Raw genomic sequence first — 20545 nt, 5'->3', positions numbered from 1 at the left:
CGAATCAGTGTTTCAGCCCCTCCCCCACCTCAACAGATGCTGGTTCTATTCCCACAGGGGGAACCGACCCGACCCAGCCTGGAGCAGCGCCGGCTCCCACCCACCCAGGCAGCGCGGAGCCAGGTACATGGGCTGGGGGGGAATCACCATCGAACCAGCCCTGGAAGGCTCATGCTGCCGAAGGACCTGCCCCTGGGGGATGGGGATGGTTAGGTGTGATGCAGGAAGTGACTCTTGGTGCATGAGTCCAGACACCAGGGAAACCCAGACACCAGACCCCCAGCTCCTCCGGCACCTCCTGCCCTGTAGGTTGCTTCCTGGAAGCTACTGGGGGGTCCCAGGAGAGGGGCAAGATCCGGGGGGCCTGGCTCTGGGGTTGGGACCAGCTGGGTGCCCGGGCGGGGCCTGGGGCTCGGGTTTCCAGGTGTCTTGTTTTTGACCCGAACACCCGGTCGCAAAGGGACCCTGGCGCATTCCAACCCCCTGCCCAGCCCGGTGAAAATGAGCAAGTGAGTGAGGGTGGGGGAGGGCGAGCGATGGGGGAGATGGAGTGAGTCGGGTGGGGCCTCGGGGCAGGGGCTGTTCATCCACCAGGGCAACCGCCTTGTTGGAGAAGCTGAGGCCCCGGAGCCGGACCTGCCAGACGGGGGGTCGGGGGCTCCGCTCCCAGGGCAGCACCAGCTGCTGATCTCCCCGTCCGAGCCACCGAGTGACTCTCCCCTTCCCCCACAGCAGCCCCCCCGGGGTGCCCGGATTTCACCCACACCAACATCACCCGCCTGGCGCTGGGCGCCGCGGTCCTGCTCGTCCTGGGGCTGATCCTGGCCGAGGCCTGTGAGAGCCGCCCGAGGGGGGCACCCTAGCTGAGGTGACCCCTTTGTCGCTTGCCTCTGGATCCTTTTTCCAGTGTCTCCACCTCCTTTCTATGGAGCGGTGACCAGAACTGGACACAGCGCTCCCGGCCTGCCCAGCGCCGAGCAGAGCGGTTCTCACCGCCCGGGACGTGCGCGCTGCACCTCTGGTAGTGCAGCCGCATGTTGCATTTGCTTTTGTCTTGCACCGGCATCACGTCGCTGACTCATGTCGAGGGTGCGATGATCCACCACAGCTCCCCGCTCCGTCCCAGCAGCGCTGCTGCCAACCCAGCTAGCCCCATCCTGCGTTTGTGCATTTGGTTTTTCTTCCCTTAGTGCGGCACCTCCATTGACTTTTGAACAGCTTGGAAAAGAGACGACTAAGGGGGGATACGATGGAGGTGTTACCGAAATATCGGGTCTGCCTAGCTGAGAGCCAATAACAGCCTGACAGGGATAAGGAAAAGATGTTTTATTCTGCAGAAGAAAGGAGAGCTCTGTATCAAGATAGAAAAACTCTGCTGCACACAAGTTTCCCAAGCTTTTTATACACTTTCAGACAAAGACCATGCCGTGTTAACACTTCATTGGTGGGTGTCAAACCCCGTGCTTCTGTTATCTGGTTAGTAAAAACTGGCTTGGAGCAAGATTTCTCTGCTTTGAGGCAGAAGAGAAAAGATAGTTAAAAAGTTCAGGTCACTGTGTACGTGAGGCTTCTGCTTCCCCCTACTGGCCGCTTGTAAGCTGTTAAGGGGGACCACTAGTAACTTTCACAGCGGTCTGTAAAATCATGACTGGGGTGAAGAAAGTAAATCAGGAAGTGTTATTTACTCCTTCTCGTAACACAGGAACTAGGGGGCACCCAATGAAATGAAGAGGCAGCAGGTTTCAAACAAACCACAGGAAGTATTTCTTCACCCAACGCACAGTCAAGCTGTGGAACTCACTGCCAGAGGATGTTGTGAAGGCCAAGACCATAACAGGGTTCAAAAAAAGAACTAGATAAGTTCATGGAGGACGGGTCCATCAATGGCTATTAGCCAGGATGGGCAGGGATGGTGTCCCACGTCTCTGTTTGACAGAAGCTGGGAACGGGCGACAGTGGATGGATCAGTTGATGATTCCCTCTGGGGCACCTGGCATTGGCCACTGTCGGCAGACAGGACACTGGGCTGGATGGACCTTTGGTCTGACCCAGTCTGGCCCCTCTTAACTTCCTGCATCTCCCCATCTGCTGTCATGTCACAGTTCTCATCTGACCTCTCCATGGCCTGGCACCACCCCCATCATTTTGCACATCTCTCAATAGTTCAATGGATAAAAATGCTCAAACCGCATCATTCTGTGCCACTCTGGCCCTTTCACTCAACACAAATCTCCTGTAGGTGCCTGGAGCCCCTGCCTGGCCCCTCCCAGCACCTCTCCAGCAGCGCAACAGGGGAAATGCCTGACACTAAACACTGCTGTGACCCGTGGGGATTGTTAAGCAAGAAGTGAAGCGCTGCCGAGCGCCGAGGGGCTGGAAATGCCCGGCTGGCCCGTGCCGCAGAACAGCCCCGGCTGGGGGGGCACCCACCGATTTCCAGTCGGGTCGGTGCCGGGAGCGCGCAGGGAGCTCACCTGGGACGGGACCAGCTGCAAAGTACCAGGGCCCGGCCTCCTTCCCATCGCCTGAGCCCTGGGGAGCGTCTCATGCTGCCCTGGGCTGGGGACAGCCAGCAGGGGGCAGCGGTACACACACACACACACACACACACACACACCAGCAGGGGCCTGGATGGAGATATGCGAGTGGGTTCCCGGGGGGGGGCACCAGCTGTTCTCATCGGACCTCCTAGTGGGGCAGCCCCACCTGCGGGGTCCCCCCGCCCACATCACTGCCCAGCGCAGGGGCCGGCTCAGGCTGGGGCTGCCCTGGGGGAGGGGCAGGGGAAAGGGATCCCCTGAAGCCCCACCAGCAGTGACCCGGATTCACACAGGGCCCCATTGTGCAGGGTGGCAGTGGGACCCACATGGGCCCTGTGGGGCGGGGCCGTGGGAACGGGACACAGACACAGCCTGGAATGACCCCGGCCGGAGGGTGAGGGGGTGGGGCGCGGCCTCTGGTTGCTGGGAGGACGACAGGACAAGTTCCCTCGCTGGTGCTCTCTAAGAACAAACGCCCTCTCCCCTCACCTCGTTAAACCAGTAAGACCCAGGGAAACTGAGTCCCACCCCCACCCCCCGCATGCAAAACATTGGAAAACCAAAGGGAAAACAAGAAAATCTCTGACTTCATCACACTGGTGTGACGTTATTGATATAAACTGGGACCATATAGAACATGGTTTGCAACCAAGGTCCTGTAGTGGCACCAAATCTTATGTAAAGGGGGTCATATAAGGTGTCTACGGCCAGGTTCTGGGTTGCTGGTTAGGATTTTGCTGTCTGTGTGTCTGTATCGTTTTGTAGTTGGAGTTATGAGTATTGGCTCTGTACTGTCTGTATTTCAAACTTGTGCTGTGCTTCTGGGAGACACCCCAGACCAGTTGGTGTTAGCTCTGCCTAGCCTGCTGGAGGGCCCATTAAGGACCATCTGCTACACAACTGACCCATGGAGAGAAGGCAGATACACCTTGTAACTCAGCAAAGCATGCCCTGGGTTTTGCAGGGATCTCTGCTTACTTTGACCGCACCAGATTTCACCTGCAGATTAGAGAGGAGGTGTGATGAGAGATATCATCGAATTCCTGTAGCTGGAGCTACCAGCTCAGATCCTCATTTGGGACTCCGTGGAGCTGGGCTCTAGGCTGTTGGTGGCAGCACTGAGGGGCCCCTGGCTGCCCCCATCATGGCATCTGCTCTCATTGTTCTCCTCCTCCTCGGTGAGTATCGCATAAAGCCAGGGTGTGTGCCCATGCGGGGGATCTGAGACCAGGGTGTAGGATCCAGTTGCTCTGTGATCTGGTCACTAACGAGTCGTCTCCTCTCCTGGCTGCTGGCTGGCCGGGCACAGCGGGGTGTGGGGAGGTGAGTATCAGTCTGTGGGGAGGACGGTAACATGAAGGACGGGGGAGGGGATGCATGGAGTGGGGAAAAGAGGATCTGAGCCCTGAACCTTCCCCAAAACTCAACCCAAACTCCCCCTGGGAGCTCAGATCCGGCCCTTTCTTCTGTGCTGCCCCCCGAGTAACTAGGAGCCAAATCTGGATCCTGGGGTCTGATGAAGCAAATAGGAACCATCCCCTGGTTCAAAGTCCTGCCGCGACAGGCTGTGAGGACTGCGGGGGGGAGGGGCCCGTGGATTTATTTCAGCTCATACAAACGCTAACAGGGCCCATCCATGGGCTTTAGATCCCCTTGGGGAACCGAAACGTTCCCGGTCAGTGCAGCCTTGGGAAAAACTCCCCAGATCTGCCCCTGCCCCCAGATCCACCCCAAACAGCTCCCTGCCCTGCACTCACAGCCCCCACCCCCCATTCCCAAGGCCTGGGGGGAAAGGTGGGTCTTGTGCGACTCCCGAAGGTCACAGACTCTATTTCCAACCCCGGGGTGGGGGGCAGAGCTGCAGGGGGGGCACTGGTCAGGCTCCCTGGCTGGCCGCAGAGGGGGCTGGGGGCCAGGTGATCCCTCATGCAGCTGGGTCCTGAGCTACGTCTGGGTGAACCCCCTGCCCCCGACAGGGTCGGCTCTAGGTTTTTTGCTGCCCCAAGCAAAAAAAATTTTGGCTGCTCCCCATCCCACCCCTGGGCTCCTCGCCACACCCCCCTGCTGCCCCAGCCCTGGGCTCTCCCCCCACACACACACACCCTGCCACCGAAGCCCTGGGCTCTCCCCCCCACACACACACCCTGCCGCCGCAGCCCTGGGCTCTCCACCCCCCCCCCCCACCTGCACCTTCCTTCCGCCCCAGCCCTGGGTCACTGGTAACTCGCTCCCAGGGCAGGTCATTCAGCAGGAATTTTGGCTGTGCACAGCACACAGACAGGATTGGTTCCCATATGGTTACAGAGCTGCAGTAAAGTGGAACAATTTTCAGCTTGTGTGATTGGAGGAGATCTGGATGCATATTATAAGACTCTCCTCCATAAATGAGGAAAAGTTGAGGTGCCTTTATTATTCTTTTGTTCCACTCTTTCTTTCTATGGGGAATTTGCCAATGCAATATCACTGTCCTCCTTTTAAACAAACAAAAAGGCAATGGCTGTTGAAAATAGCAATTCCAGTCCTAATAACCACTGGGAAGCATTTCTTGCTCAATTTTATCCTGCTTTTTCTACAGCAAGTGACAGTGGATCAGTATATTTGATTTGGGAGAAATGAAGTAACAGCTGCCCAAAATGAGCTTGAGCACTCCTGAATTTCGAGGTGTTCATATCTGGAAGGCAGGTGCTGGCGGGGAGGGGCGCTGTGGCTCCATGTGGGAGCACGGTATGCAGCAGCGTGTCTGGCGCAGCGCGGAGCCAGACACGCTGGTCTGAGTGGCACAGTAAGGGGGCTGGGGGGTTGGAGAAGGGGTAGGGGGTTCCCGGGGGGGCAGTCAAGGGACAGGGAGCGGGGGGGGGTTGGATAGGGTGGAGGTTCGGGGGGGCAGTCAGGGGCAGGGAGAAGGGGAGGTTAGATGGGTCAGAGGTTCGGGGGGCAGTCAGGGGACAGGCATGGGAGTCCCAAGTTGGGGGGGGTCTCAGGAGGGGGCAGTCAGGGGACAAGGAGAAGGGCGGCTTAGATAAAGGGTGGGGTCCCAAGGAGCAGTTAGGTGCCGAGGTCCCAGGAGAGGGTGATCAGGGGACAGGGAGAAGGGGGGGTTGGATGGGTTGGGGTTTCTGTGGGGGGCAGTTGGAGGGAGTGGATGGTGGCAGGGTGGGGCTACCCTCCCTGTGGACTGTCCTATTTTTTGAATGTTAAAATATGGTATCAGCACCCTTCACAGTGCAGCTCTCCATTCACAGCAAGATGCAGCATGAGGTCCCACCCCTTCCTTTCCAGTTGGTAGTGGCCAAGGGAATGCTGGGAAATGTAGTTCTTTCCCTGCTCCAGGGCTGGCTCTGTAGGCAAGGAGCTAACCAAGGAACTACAGCTCCCAGGGACCCCTGTTGGTTCTCAGCTCCCATGCTGGATCCCTGCCACCCCTGCAAATGGGCTGCCCCAAGCAGGTGCTTGCTTTGCTGGTGCCTAGAGCCGCCCTGGCCCCCGAGCCCCATGGGCAGGCAGGGCCAACCCTGGTAGGGGACAGACTCCTAGAGAGGCCGAATGATGGATGGACAGAAATGGGGTGGAGGGGAGGGGGGGGCGCGGTGTCTCCCCTGTTAAACTCCTGTCTCTCGTTGAAAGCAGGGCGTGAATTTCTCAAACCCACCACCTGGGTGAGCCCCAGCAGGGTGGTGGCGCTCGGGGGAAGCGTCACCATCCGCTGTGAGGGCTGGTTCCTGGGCATGGAGTTCTTTCTGCGTAAAGCTGGACACCCGAACCCGCAAGTGTGGACGATGTTACCTGATGGGACCAGGGCTGAATTTCCCATCCCCAGTGTCGGCCGGGAAGATGGAGGGAGCTACACCTGCGACTATCGCTCAATAACGGATCAGAGTCGCTGGTCGTATCCCAGTGACCCCGTCGAGATCATTGTGGGAGGTGAGGGGCCTGGCTCAGTGACCCGGCTCCCAGCCCCACACCCAGTTAGACCCACAAGGGGTCTCTGCACCGATGGGATGCTCAGATCCAGGATCTGCCCTGAGCCCTGGGCCCAGCAAAGGGGATGCCCGGCCAGGGAGCGGGGACGGAGTCACTGGAGGGTTCCCCAGCCAGGGGGGAGCAGCAGCTCCTGGAGATTTGGGGCAGAGGAAGGGGGGATCCCTGACCCCAAGGGGAGCTGCAGACTAGGGGGATCCTTTCCTAAGCAACACATCAGTTAGGGGGTGATGGGTGGAGCTGAAGGTTATAAACCTCAGTGTATAGTAGAGACTTGCACAGTCCCCTACAAGTCAGCGGTGGTGCTGTGCACAGAACCTAGGAGTCCTGGTCCCCATCCCGTTTGCTCTCCCCACTAGACCCCACTTCCCTCCCAGAGCCAGGGAGAGAACCCAGGAGTCCTGGCTCCCAGCAGAGAAGCCAGGGAGTGAATGGCCCCTGGAGACTGGCCTGGCCTGTCACCCGCCGGGGAGCAGAGCTCTGGTCCCCAGGGGCTGGGGTGGCTCCGTGTCTCATGCTGTGAGCCCAGGGCTCAGAGGAAACTCTGAGACCCCGTGTTAGGGGACTTATTCCTTCACTCTCCTACTTCCCTGGTCCTTCTCGCATGAACAGAGAGCAACAATACCTGAAGTCCAAAAGCGCAAACAATTCGATGTTTATTGGGGTAAACTTGCAGCCAGCACGATTCCAGTTTCCTTCCTTAGTGTCCCCTTCCCAGCTATGACACCACAGAGCCTTGCCTGTCTCCCTGTTCCTGTCCCATCCCCTGTTCCCATTTCCCCCTTTAACAAAACATGATCCCAATTCCCCCATCCCCAGTCCCTGTTCCCATTTCTCCTCTCCCCGCCCCCCTGACATTAACTGCAGACTATATAGTAAAACCTGAGTGTTGCTTAGCTAGACCTTAACCAATCATTTTACTGAAATTTAACTAACCAATCCTAACATACTGTAACATGGTTATTTATCCAATTATACCCCACCACCTTCATTGGTTTACACCCAGCAAAATTAATTATACAGCAGACAGAAACAATCGCAGAACCAGACAGAGACCATGCGAATAAACATACGAAACAATACAAAAGTGAGGATTTCACAACTGCATCTATACAGACATAAGGGTTTCCAGCTGTGTCTATTGATAAGTGAGTTCTTGCCAGACAGGATGCTATCAAACTAAGTTTCCTTTTACATCTTCTAGGCTCTTCCCTTTCTCTGGAGGTGCGAGGAATATCAGGACAGGATTGTATTTCCGCCCAAAAGCACCTTATTTCAGTGTGACTAGTTTAGAATGTGAGGATGTGACCACACACTTCCCAGCTTATGGCTGCCTAACTACACCTTAGCTGAAGGCCTTAGCCTGGCACAGTACGAGAAGGCCATTCCACAGACAGTGATTTTGATTCTTTCTTTTATACCTCTAGAACTAGCTGAGTGATAAGAATACACCTACGTTCTTAAAGTCTAGGCCTTGCAGAGGGGTCTGAATATCTATATCCTAACACCTTGTAGAAAGGGATCCAGGAGCCCGTCCCCAGGGCTGCCGGGTCTGACCCACCACTGAGGCCGCGTGGTGAGGACAGGCCTCAGGACTGAGTGACGGGGCCTGTGTCTCACGGCCTGTCTGCTTCCCTCTGCAGAGCCCAGCTACCCCAAGCCCAGCATCTCCCTGAGCCCCAGCTGGGGGGTCTTGCTGGGCGGAGCCGTGACTGTCCAGTGTCAGGGGCAGCACCAGGGCGTGCGGTTCGTGCTGAATAAAGAGGGACGTCATTTCCCACCTGTGGATTCGGACGGGTTGGAGACTGAGTTTTTCATCAGCAACGTGCGCCGGGAGCCCGGCGGGAGCTACAGCTGCTCCTATCACAGCAGATCGGAGCCGTTCAACGTATCGTACCCCAGTGACCCCGTGGAGCTGGTGGTGAGAGGTGAGGGACCCGGCTCAGCGTCCCCGTTCCCAGCCCCACCCCCAGCCAGACCCTCACGGGGCTCGGTGCCAATGGGACACTCAGAGCCAGGCTCTGCCCTGAGCCCTGAGCCCACAGAGGGGACGCCCGGCCGGGGAGCAGGGACGGAGTCACTGGGGGGTTCCCCAGCCAGGGGGGAGAAGCAGCCCCCGGAGACTCGGGGCAGGGAGGCGACTTTAACGCTGCCCCTTGTGCGTAGGAACCGGGAGTCGCTATTTAATCCCGTGATCCCATCCCCTCTGTTCTCCAGGCCCCACCCCAGGCAGTGCCCCGGCTGGAGCTGAATGAGGCAGGGGCTGCAGGAGAAGTGGTGGCTTGGTGGACATGGCGCTGGGCTGGGACCCAGGAGATCTGGCCCAGCTCCTGACGCAGCCACAGACTCTGTGTGATGGGGAGCACGTCGCGGTTTTCAAAAGTGTCCTTCCTTGGGAGGGGCCCTCAATTTTGGGGGATCTCAGGCCGAGCGCCCACAAACCGAGACACTCCCAGTTAGTGGAGATGTCTGCAAACGCTGACCTCAGTAATGCTGGATCCCTTGTGTTGGGGGAGCATGTAGGGCCCCCGCCATGGTCAGGGCCCCGTTGTGCCAGGCGCTGCATAAACACAAAGAGACAGTCCCTGCTCCTGGGAGCTCACTGAGGAAAGTGAATCTGTCTGTGCCTCAGTTTCCCCCTGTAGCATGGGGATAATGACCCCTCCCTGCCTCCCAGGGGGTGACTCACTTCCTGTGGGGGGCTCAGGCCCTGCTAGGGTGTCAACTTTTTATTTGTGAAAACCGACACTGAGTGCGGGAACATCCCCCACCCCCTGCTCCGCCTCTTTCTGAGGCACCGCCCCCTGGTCCTTTCCCTCCTCCTCCCAACCGCCACTCGCTGCTCTCTCCACCACCCTCCCCCTGCCGGGTGAGCCACCTCCAGGGGTGGGGGTGGGGGTGAGTGGGGCAGAGCCACTGCAGAGTAGCTCAGCTGCTCTTCCCGCCCCCTGGTGGCACAGGCCGGGTACTGCAGGGAATCAGGTTTAGTGTCCGGTCAGCGGCACTGCCAGGTTCCCTGTTCAACCCACTTTCCGGCTGAAAACTGGGCACCGGCAACCCTGGGCCTGCGGTGCCGGCACCAGAGACCAGCCCGTGAGTCGCTCTGTCCAGGGCAGTGGATGGGGCAGGGGCCACACACGGAATATGAGGATCCCAAGCACTAGGGAGCCGCGGTTCAGTGTCTGTGGGGCTGGGAGCCCAGCTCGCAGGGCCGGGATTCTGGGTGGGGGGAGCTCTGGGATCTGGGAGAGAATCTCTGCCCCGGGGGCCCCTGGATCTGCCCGTGGCTGGGGGAGGCCAGGCTGGGTGGGTGCCTGGGTCTGGCTCTCAGTGTCTGTCTCCTGTGCGCAGATCCCAGCTTACCCAGACCCTCCATCTCTCTGAGCCCCACCGGGGTCACCGCCCCAGGGGCAGACGTCACCATCCGGTGTCAGGGGCAGCGCCGGGACGTGAGGTTCTTCCTGCACAAGGCTGGAGACCTGAACCCGCAGCGACACATGGACCCTGCTGGGGCCGGGGCCGAGTTCCGCATCCCCAGCGTGGGCCGGCAGCACGGAGGGAACTACAGCTGCAGCTACCGGCCCCAATCACAGCCCTTCGTCTCCTCGCAGCCCAGTGACCCCGTGCAGCTGGTGGTAGCAGGTGAGAGGCCCGGCTCAGCCGTCCCAGCTCCCAGCCCCACACCCAGCCGGGTTGTCAGGGGGCTCTGCACCAATGGGATGCTCAAAGCCAGGCTCTGCCCTGGGTGCAGCAGGGGGGACACCCGGCTGGAGAGCAGGGACGGAGTCACTGGGGTATTCCCCAGTCAGGGGGGAGCAGCAGCTGCTGGAGATTTGGGGAGAGATCCCAGCCCCCAGACGGCTGTCCCCGCTTTGGGGAAGCACAAAGGCGTCGGGGCCCAGTGGCTGCTGAGCCGGCACCGGCCCCAGCCACACAAACACCCTGTCCCCCCTGTCACCACAAACCCTCCCAGGCCCCGTCCTGTCTCTGTGCCACATCACTCACCTATAAACAGCATCTGCAGTGACACTACCCGAGAAGGAGGTTGTCCAGGCCCCTCCACCCTCATGCTCCAGGGCGGGCGCTGGGCCCAGCAGGGTCAGGAAGGAATCTCTGCCCTGCTCCATGGGAGAGGGCCGCTCTGTGGGTGGCACTGTGTGTGTGTGTGTGGGGTGGGGGGTGCCCTTCTCTGTGCTGAGCTGCTGCTCCAGGGAGGTCTGGGGCAAAAGGTCAGGGCAGCCTGGGCACCTCTTGATGCCTCCTGAGATTCCCCCTTTTCCCAGCTGGTCCCTGGACTGGGCAGCTCCCATGTGGGGCTGGGAGGTGATGGGGGCGAGGGGGCAGAACCAGGCAGCTGCAGGAGGGGAAGTGGTTTGCTGGGTGTTGCAGGGATCTGGCTTTGCTCTGACCGCGGTAGATTTGGGCTGGAGATTGCAGAGAAACCAGCTGATGGGAAGAAAGGGGCCGAGCGCATCACGGGCTTCCTGGGGCTGCAGCCCCCGGCGCAGTTCCTCATTCCGCTCGCACTCAGGCCTCAGGCTCGGTGGAGCTCAGCACCGGGGTGTTGGTGGCAGCGCTGAGGGTCCCCCCACTGCCTCATCATGGCATCTGCCCTGACCGTCCTCCTTCTCGGTGAGTATCGGAGACAGGCAGGGTGTGTGTCCATGGGGGGATCTGAGACCAATGTAGGATCCATTTGCTCTGGGATCTGGTCCCTAATGACCCATCTCCTTTCCAGGCTGCTGGCTGGCTGGGTGTAGCAGGGTGTTGAGACGTGAGTATATGTGGGGAATGGGGCATGTAGCAGGGTGGACCCCTGCTCCGGTCCTGAAGGGGTTAAAAACAGCCCTGGGAAGGGGCCCAGGCTCCAGAAAGGTTGATTGAGGAAGTGGCTGCAGGTGAGGCCATGCCCCAAACTGAGTGACAGCTGGCCCCTCTAAAAGGCCAGGGAAGCCAGAAGGAAAACAGTCTCTCTCTGCTTTCAGAGAGAGAAGGGCCTGGCTGCAGGGAGCTAGGCAAGGTACCTAGAGTGGAGCAGGGCTGGGGAAAGGCTGAGGAGCTGGGGAGCTCCTGCCTGGAAAGCCCCAGGCTGCGGCCTAGCGAAGGGCTAACAGGTGCTGGGGGTTGCAGAGGGCAGCCCAGGGGTAGGCCAAGGCAGCAGGTCCAAACCCCCCTTGCCAGTGATGAATAGGCTGATACTGCAGCCTGCCCCAGGGCGTGGGGCTAGACGATCACTGGCAGTAGCCATACACTGAGGTAAGATGGGGATAGAGGGTGGGGGTTCCCTGAGAAGGGGAGACCCTGCGAGAAAAGGGGTTACTGCCAGGGGCAGCACCCCATGTAAAAGCGCACCGGGTCCAGGGAGGGACATGGGGGCCAGAGGACAGGCGGATCACTGGCCTGCAGAGGGTGCACCAGAGCTGGAACAGAGCTAATTCCTGGAGTCACTAGCAGGAGGCACCGAGGGGGTGAGTCCGACCCGTCTACAGGGCAGCTGGGGGAATTTCCGCATTAAGGACAAGGGATATGGGTGGGGGTGAGGGGCACCAATCCCCCAAAGGGATGATCCTGTCAGACACGTGCCCCAGAGGTGGGGTCTGAGACCTCACCCCACTCATTACAGGGATGTTTTCTTGGGGGGGCCTGTCCTGGGAGCCGCTTGCTCAAATAACCCAAATTTAGACCAGGAACCCCACAGGGTAGATCCCAATTCACCGCCTGACGGCGATGGGGGCAGGGACAGGTTCTGATCTCAACTCTTTGGGGGTCAGTCCAGAGTCACCCCTGACTGCAGCGGGGGCAGGGCTGAATTGACCCTGGAGAACTGAAGGAATCAGAGACTGGAAATCTCCTTTCCCCTCCTGTGTCTCACCCTGGCTGTGAGCCGCGGGGCCGGGCTGCACCCCAGGGACGGGCAGGGGGTGAAACGCTGGAGCGACAGATGGGCAGAAGATTGAGTCAGACGGACACGGTTTGTGTCACCCCCACTTACTGCCTGTTTGTTTGTGACTCCAGAGGGGTCCTACCCCAAACCCTCCATCTCCGTCAGCCCCGGTGGGGTGATCCCCATGGGGGGAAACATCACCATCCGGTGTCGGCATCAGCACCTGGGCATGAGGATCCTCCTCTACAAGGATGGAGCTGGGAACTATCTGACTTACACAGACCCTGTTGGTTATGTGGCTGAATTTCCCATCACCAGCGCCAGATGGGACCACAGGGGCAGCTACACCTGTCGCTATACCTACAGAACAGGACCAGCTGCCTACTCGGAGCCCAGTGACCCTGTGCAGATCATTGTTGCAGGTGAGGGGCCCAGCCCGGCGCCTCGGCTCCCAGCCCCACCCCCAGCCAGGCCCCAGGGGGGTCTCCGTGAGCCCTGGCACCCAGCCAATGGGACGTCCAGCCCAGCCAGTGAAGGTTGCGGGGATGGGGGGATATCTCGGCCCCATGGTGCCTTGGTGCCCCGGATCCCAGTGGAGACCCTGACCCTGTCTCTGCCCCATCGCTGACGCTCCACGCTGGGGACGGGGCGCAGTTGCCGTGCTGGGGTCTGTCTCACACCCCGTCTCCCGCCCACTGCAGAGCTCAGCTCCCCCAAACCCTCCATCTCCCTGCGCCCCAGTGTGTGTGGGGGGGGTCACCCTAGGGGGAGCTGCGACCATCCGGTGTCGGGGTCAGCGCCAGGGTCTGGAGTTTGCTCTGTACAAGGCTGGGGCCAGGAACGCAGCAGGGCAGGGCAGGGACTCGGCTGGGGTCACATTTCCCCTCCCCAAAGTGAGCCGGGCAGAGGGAGGCAGCTACACCTGCTATTATCCCCCCAGCTCGGATCCCCACACCTGGTCGGAGCCCAGCAACCCCGTGGAGCTGGTGGGAGCAGGAGAGGGGCCTGGTTCGGTGTCTCCGTTCCCAGCCCCACACCCAGCCGGACCCTTGTCCCAGCAGAGGGGACGCCCGTCAGGGAGGGGGGACGGAGTTACTGGGGGGTTCCCCAGCCAGGGGGAAGAAGCAGCGGCTGGAGATTCAGGGCTCAGGGAGCAGGACCCCTTCCCCAGGGGGAGCTGCAGTGTGTGGGGGGGGGGCCTTCCCCAGGCAGCACATCACTTAGGGGGTGTGAGGAAGTGGGAATCTTCTGGCTGTGCCACGTGAATGCTGAGTGGGGAGTATTGGCCTGGGAAGGTTGCAGGGGAGCTGTGCTGGGACGGCTGCACTGGGGAAGGGAGGACACCTGAGCATGTAACCTGAGAACCCAGGATGGGGGGTTGGAGGCCAGGTGACACCTCTGCCCGGACACTGGATAAAGGACGAAGGCTGGGAGAGGAGCCGGGGGGAGGCTGAGTGAGAGGCTGGAGGGAGTTTCATCAGTTTGGAGCTGGCTGGGAAATGGAGGGGAGCCCCGATGGGGCTCGGGCTTCCCAATGGGCCTCCCTGGGGCCCCAGATGGACCTAACTAAAGGGGGCCTTGTTGTCTGTGCCTGCAAGACCTGTGTTGGACTGTGCTCCTGTCGTCTAAATAAACCTTCTGCTTTACTGGCTGGCTGAGAGTCCTGGTGAATCGCAGGAATCTGGGGGTGCAGGGCCTTGTGTCCCCGCACACTCTGTGACAACTGGTGGCAGAGGTGGGACGTACTGCACCCCATGGACGGGGCTTCCTGCAGTAAGTGACTGGGGAGCAGTAAAATGAAGGGGGATTGACGGGAACCAGGTGTGCTGAAGAGTCAGCAAGGGACAGTTTCAGGGGACTAACCCCTGGGAGAGTGTGGCCAGAGAGAAGGACTTTGCAGTAACAGGGCCCCCCGGGGGATCGCAGCGAGCGGTCCCAGGGACGGAGGGGTCTGCAGCTCGACCCTGGCAGAGAGGTGGTGACCTCAAGAAGGGCTGGTGCACGAGGGGTCTCCCTGGAAACCGTGGGGAGTGGTGAGCACCCCAGCCTGCGAGTGGCCAGCAGGAAGATGTTTGCCAAGCGCCTTAAGGGCGACCTGGTGGAGCTGTGCAAGCAGAGGGGGCTGCGCAGAGGGAGGCTCACCAAAGACCAGCTGATTGCCCAGCTGGAGGAGGGAGATCGCTTGAATGAACTGATCCCTGTCTCTGAGGGAAGCAGCCTGGCAGATGCAGCGCAGGCACCAGTGTCTGTCCCAGCTGGGAGTGGTCAGCTGGCTGCTGAGGGCTTCTCGAGATTCCCCATTCCTATGCCTAGGGGAAGGGCGGGGAGGAGCCCAGCGGCTACCGAGGGCACCATGATCCACCCCTCGCCCCCCCCGTCCAGCAGGGGATCCTCCCAGCGAAGCTCACCTGCCAACAGGGGATTGTCCCGGCGACATCCGTGGAGCGGAAGTGGCTGGAATGGGAGAGAGAGCTAAAAATGAGAGAGCTGGAGGATCGTGAGAGACAGAGGGAACATGAGGCGAGACAAAGACAACGGGAACTGGAGGAGAAAGAGCGACAGAGTCATCATGAACTGGCCCTGGCGAGGCTGGGGGGCAGCGGGCCCCCGGCTGCAGTGAGTGAGGGGGGGGCCAGGACTGCGCGGAGCTTTGATAAGTGCATCCTGTGTAAGGAGGGGGAGGACATGGATGACTTCCTGGATGCCTTTGAGATGGCCTGCGAGCTGCACCAGGTAGATCCTGCGGACAGGCTCCGGGTTCTCACCCCCTTACTGGACCCCAAGGCCGTGGCATTGTACGGCCAGCTGGGAGAGGAGGAGAAAGGGAACTACGAACTATTCCAGCAGGCCCTGCTGCGCGAGTTTGGGCTGACCCCTGAGATGTACCAGGAGAGGTTCCAGAGTCAGGATAAAACCCCTGAGGTCTCCTATCTGCAACTAGCCGTCCGCATGGAGGGATACGCCAGCAAGTGGGCAGATGGGGCCCAGACAAAGGGGGACCTGGTTAAACTGCTGGTACTGGAACAACTGTATGAGCGGTGCCCATCTGACCTGAGGCTGTGGTTGAGGGACCAAAAGCCGGAGAACCCGCGACATGCAGGGCGGCTGGCTGATGACTTTGTGAAGAGCTGGTCGGGGGATGGCAGGGAAGAGTCCCAAAGAAACAGGCCCGCCACGATGCAGAGAGAGAGTGACCCTGGGACCGCCCACAGGGGAAACATGATCAACTCCATCCCAAGGGGAACATCCAGCATCAGGACCAACCGAACAGCTCGAGGGGACCCGCGGGACATGGGCTGCTATTACTGTGGCCAGAGAGGCCACATACGGACCCAGTGCCCCAAGCTCAGGGACAGACTAAGCAGACCGGACACACAGAGGGTTAACTGGGTAGCAGCCCAGCCGGATGAGGGTCCGGCTTCCCCAGCAAGGGGGGCTGGCAGCTTATCAACTACTCAGGAGGGAGGAGGGCCCCAGGCCAACTCCTCTTCGGAGCTGGATGCTCTGGATACCAGGTTCTCCATTTACAGGATGGGCGCAGGGCTGTCCCTGCGGAGCGAGTGCCTTGTTCCCCTGGAGGTGGATGGGAGGAAGGTCACTGGGTACTGGGACACGGGCGCAGAGGTGACGCTGGCCCGGCCCGAGGTGGTTGCTCCAGATTGGGTGATGCCCAACACCTACCTGACCCTGATGGGGGTGGGCGGGACCCCATTCAAGGTGCCCGTGATGAGAGTACACTTGAAATGGGGGGACAAGGAGGGCCCCAAGGAAGTGGGGGTGCACCACCATTTGCCCACTGAGGTCTTAATGGCGAGGGACATGGAAAACTGTCCAAGCAACCCCCAGAATGCCCTAGTCATGACCTGTAGCCCAAGCCTGCAAGGGACATTGCGCCTTGACCTCAGGGAGGGTACCTTGCCCGAGGCGCAGGACCCTAACCTGGTGGGGAGGGAGCGACCAGGGACACAGCTCAAGGAGGCTGCAGCTTCAGACCCAGCTGGCGAGAGAGAGCAGGTGCCCATCCCTGTCCCAGCTGCTGAGTTCCAGGCCAAGTTGCAGAAAGATCCCTCCTTGCAGAAGCTAAGGGACCTGACCGACCTCAGTGTGGTACAGACCATGGGGGCAGGTTGCCAGAAAAGGTTCCTGTGGGAGAAGGGGTTCCTGTACCGAGAATGGGCTTCCCCAGGGAAAATGGAGTCGGGGGGATCAGGAGGCAGCTGGTGGTACCCCGGAAGTATCTCCGCCAGCTGCTGTGCCGGGCCCATGACATCCCCCTCTCGGGGCACCAGGGAACCTGGCGTACCCAGCCGAGGCTGCTACGGAACTTTTACTGGCCTGGGGTCTTTACCCATGTCCGGCAGCACTGCCGCTCCTGTGACCCCTGCCAGAGGGGGAGGAAGGCCCGGGACAAGGGGAAAATGGCTGTAGGACCCTTGCCCATCATAGAGGAGTCTTTCCAGAGGGTGGCCAAGGTCAAAAGGTGGGCTCTGAACCAAGAGAGCCTGAATCACAGCCCCCCAGCCTGGAATGCTGGGAAAGGACCCCATCCCAGTTTGAACACCAGGGGTATTGAGGGGGGCAGGGGCGGCTCTAGGATTTCCGCCACCCCAAGGCTCCGGTGGACCTCCCACAGGCATGCCTGCGGATGCGCCACCGGAGCCACCTGCCACCCTCCCGCGGGACGCCGCCCCAAGCGCACGCTTGGCGCGCTGGGGTCTGGAGCCAGCCCTGGAGTGGGGGAAAGGGCACAGGCCGCATAAGCCTTCCTACCTGCAGACGAAGGGTGCCATCGAGCACGCTCGACCTAAGGTGGGGTAGGAAACTGGAAGAGCCTAGTATAATTCTCCCCCAGGAATAGGGGGGATGCTGGGGCGTCCATGGGAACATGGGTAGGTTCCAACTTCCCCAGGTCACTGTCTGAAGTGACCCCGCTCAGTTCGGTCTCGAAGGGGGGAGAGATGTGAGGAAGTGGGAATGTTCTGGCTGTGCCACGTGAATGCTGAGTGGGGAGTATTGGCCTGGGAAGGTTGCAGGGGAGCTGTGCTGGGACGGCTGCACTGGGGAAGGGAGGACACCTGAGCATGTAACCTGAGAACCCAGGATGGGGGGGTTGGAGGCCAGGTAACACCTCTGCCCGGACACTGGACAAAGGACAAAGGCTGGGGGAGGAGCCGGGGGGAGGCTGAGTGAGAGGCTGGAGGGAGTTTAACTTTGGAGCTGGCTGGGAAATGGAGAGGGGCACCCGATGGGGCTTGGGCTTCCCAACGGGGCTGTGGCCTCCCTGGGGCCCCAGATGGACCTAACTAAAGGGGGTCCTGTTGTCTGTACCGGCCAGACCTGTCTTGGACTGTGCTCCTGTCATCTAAATAAACCTCTGTTTTATGGGCTGGCTGAGAGTCACGGTGAGTCGCAGGAAGCCGGGGGTGTCGGGCTTAGTCTCCCCCCACATGCTGTGACAGGGGGTGCTGGGCAGAGATGAAGGTTATAAACCTCAGTGTATAGTAGAGACTTGCACAGTCCCCTACAAGTCGGTGGTGGTGCTGTGCACAGAACCCAGGAGTCCTGCCCTCCATCCTCTCTGCTCTCCCCACTAGACCCCACTCCCCTCCCAGAGCCAGGGACAGGTCCCAGCAGTGGGATCCAGGGAGCCCGTCCCCAGGGCCGCCGGGTCTGACCCATCACTGAGGCCGCGTGGTGAGGACGGGCCCCAGGAGTGAGTGACGGGGCCCGTGTCTCACGGCCTGTCTGCTTCCCCCTGCAGAGCCCAGCTACCCCAAACCCAGCATCTCCCTGAGCCCCAGCGGGGGGGTCTCCCTGGCGGGAGCCGTGACCATCCAGTGTCGGGGGCAGCGCCAGGGCATGCGGTTCATGCTGAATAAAGAGGGACGCCATGTCCAAAGTGTGGATTCGGACAGGCTTTGGGGTCTGTTTCCCATCAGCAACGTGCGCCGGGAGGACGGCGGGAGCTACAGCTGCTTCTATCACAGCAGATCGGAGCCGTTCACCGCGTCGGACCCCAGCGACCCTGTGGAGCTGGTGGTGAGAGGTGAGGGGCCCGGCTCGGCGTCCCCGTTCCCAGCCCCACCCCCAGCCAGACCCTCACGGGGGCTCGGTGCCAATGGGACACTCAGAGCCAGGCTCTGCCCTGAGCCCTGACCCCGCAGAGGGGACACCCGGCCGGGGAGCGGGGACAGAGTCACTGGGGGGTTCCCCAGCCAGGGGGGAGAAGCAGCCACTGGAGATTTGGGGCAGAGGAAGGGGGGATCCTGGCCCCTAGACGTCAGTCCCTGCTCCGGGGATGCACGGAGGGGTCAGGGCCCAGTGGCTCCCTATGGCACAGGCCCCAGCCACACAAACACCCTGTCCCCCCGGGAATAACAGTGATGATTGAAGCTGAGTTTCGGGGATCGGGGGGCAATCGCCGAGTCAGTGTTTCAGCCCCTCCCCCCACCTCAACAGACGCTGGTTCTATTCCCACAGGGGGAACCGACCCGACCCAGCCTGGAGCGGCGCCAGCTCCCACCCGCCTGGGCAGCCCAGGGCCAGGTACATGGGCTGGGGGGGAATCACCATCGAACCAGTCCCAAGGAGCCTCCCCCAGGGGTTGGGGCTGGTTGGGTGGGACGGGGGCAGTGACTCTTGGTGCATGAGCCCAGACGCCAGGGGGAGAGGCAGCCCCTGCCCCTCCCTCACCACCAGACCCCCCCACCCAGCTCCTCCGGCACCTCCTGCCCTGTAGGTTGCTGCCTGGAAGCTACTGGGGGGTCCCAGGAGAGGGACAGGACCCGGGGGCCTGGCTCTGGGGTTGGGACCAGCTGGGTGTCTGGGTGGGGCCTGGGGCTCGGGTTCCCAGGTGTCCGGTTCTTGACCCAAACACCCGGTTGCAAAGGGACCCTGGCGCACTCCAACCCCTGCCCAGCCTGGTGAAAATGAGCGAGTGAGTGAGGGTGGGGGAGGGCGAGCGATGGGGGGGGTGGAGTGAGTCGGGGGGGTGGCCTCTGGGCAGGGGCAGTTCGTCCACCAGGGCAACCACCTTGTTGGAGAAGCTGAGGCCCCAGGGCCGGACCTGCCAGACGGGGGGTCGGGGGCTCCGCTCCCGGGGCAGCGCCAGCTGATGATCTCCCCGTCCGAGCCACGAGTGACTCACCCCTTCCCCCCACAGCAGCCCCCTCGGGGCGCCCGGATTTCACCCACGCCAACATCGCCCGCCTGGCGCTGGGCTCCGCGGTCCTGCTCGTCCTGGGGCTGATCTTGGCCGAGGCCTGTTACAGCCGCCCGAGGGGGGCGCCCTAGCTGAGGTGACCCCTTTATCGCTCGCCTCTGGATTCTTTTTCCATTGTCTCCACCTCCTTTCTATGGAGCGGTGACCAGAACTGGACACAGCTCCCGGCCTGCCCAGCGCCGAGCAGAGCGGTTCTCACCACCTGGGACGTGCGCGCTGCACCTCTGGTAGTGCAGCCGCACGTTGCATTTGCTTTTGTCTTGCACCGACATCGCGTTGCTGACTCACGTCGAGGGTGCGATGATCCACCACAGCTCCCCGCTCCGTCCCAGCACTGCTGCTGCCAACCCAGCTACCCCCATCCTGCGTTTGTGCATTTGGGTTTTCTTCCCTTAGTGCCGCACCTCCATTGACTTTCGAACAGCTTGGAAAAGAGACGACTAAGGGGGGATACGATGGAGGTGTTACCAAAATATCGGGTCTGCCTACCTGAGAGCCAATAACAGCCTGACAGGGATAAGGAAAAGATGCTTTATTCTGCAGAAGAGAGGAGAGCTCTGTATCAAGATACAAAAACTCTGCTGCACACAAGTTTCCCAAGCTTTTTATAGACTTTCAGACAAAGACCATGCCGTGTTAACCCTTCATTGGTGGGTGTCAAACCCCGTGCTTCTGTTATCTGGTTAGTAAAAACTGGCTTGGAGCAAGATTTCGCTGCTTTGAGACAGAAGAGAAAAGATAGTTAAAAAGTTCAGTCACTGTGTACGTAAGGCTTCTGCTTCCCCCTACTGGCCGCTTGTAAGCTATTAAGGGGGACCACTAGTAACTTTCACAGAGGTCTGTAAAGTCATGACTGGTGTGAAGAAAGTAAATCAGGAAGTGTTATTTACTCCTTCTCATAAGACAAGAACTAGGGGGCAC

The 20545-nt window shown here is 60.5% G+C and overlaps 1 protein-coding gene across 1 annotated transcript; it reads left to right on the top strand.

The window, feature by feature from the left end:
- The first annotated feature begins 6046 nt into the window (after positions 1-6046).
- On the top strand, positions 6047-19695 carry LOC123350566 (immunoglobulin superfamily member 1-like). The gene is made up of 6 exons (XM_044989199.1): positions 6047-6461; positions 8162-8446; positions 9870-10160; positions 12534-12824; positions 18227-18448; positions 19565-19695. The coding sequence occupies exons 1-6, from the start codon at positions 6101-6103 to the stop codon at positions 19693-19695; spliced, it is 1581 nt and encodes a 526-aa protein (XP_044845134.1). The 5' UTR covers positions 6047-6100.
- The last annotated feature ends 850 nt before the right edge of the window (positions 19696-20545 follow it).

Source organism: Mauremys mutica, chromosome 15 (genome assembly GCF_020497125.1).
Source record: "Mauremys mutica isolate MM-2020 ecotype Southern chromosome 15, ASM2049712v1, whole genome shotgun sequence".
In the NCBI taxonomy this organism is placed as follows: Eukaryota; Metazoa; Chordata; order Testudines; family Geoemydidae; genus Mauremys; species Mauremys mutica.
This window is presented reverse-complemented; position numbering and strand designations above follow the sequence as displayed.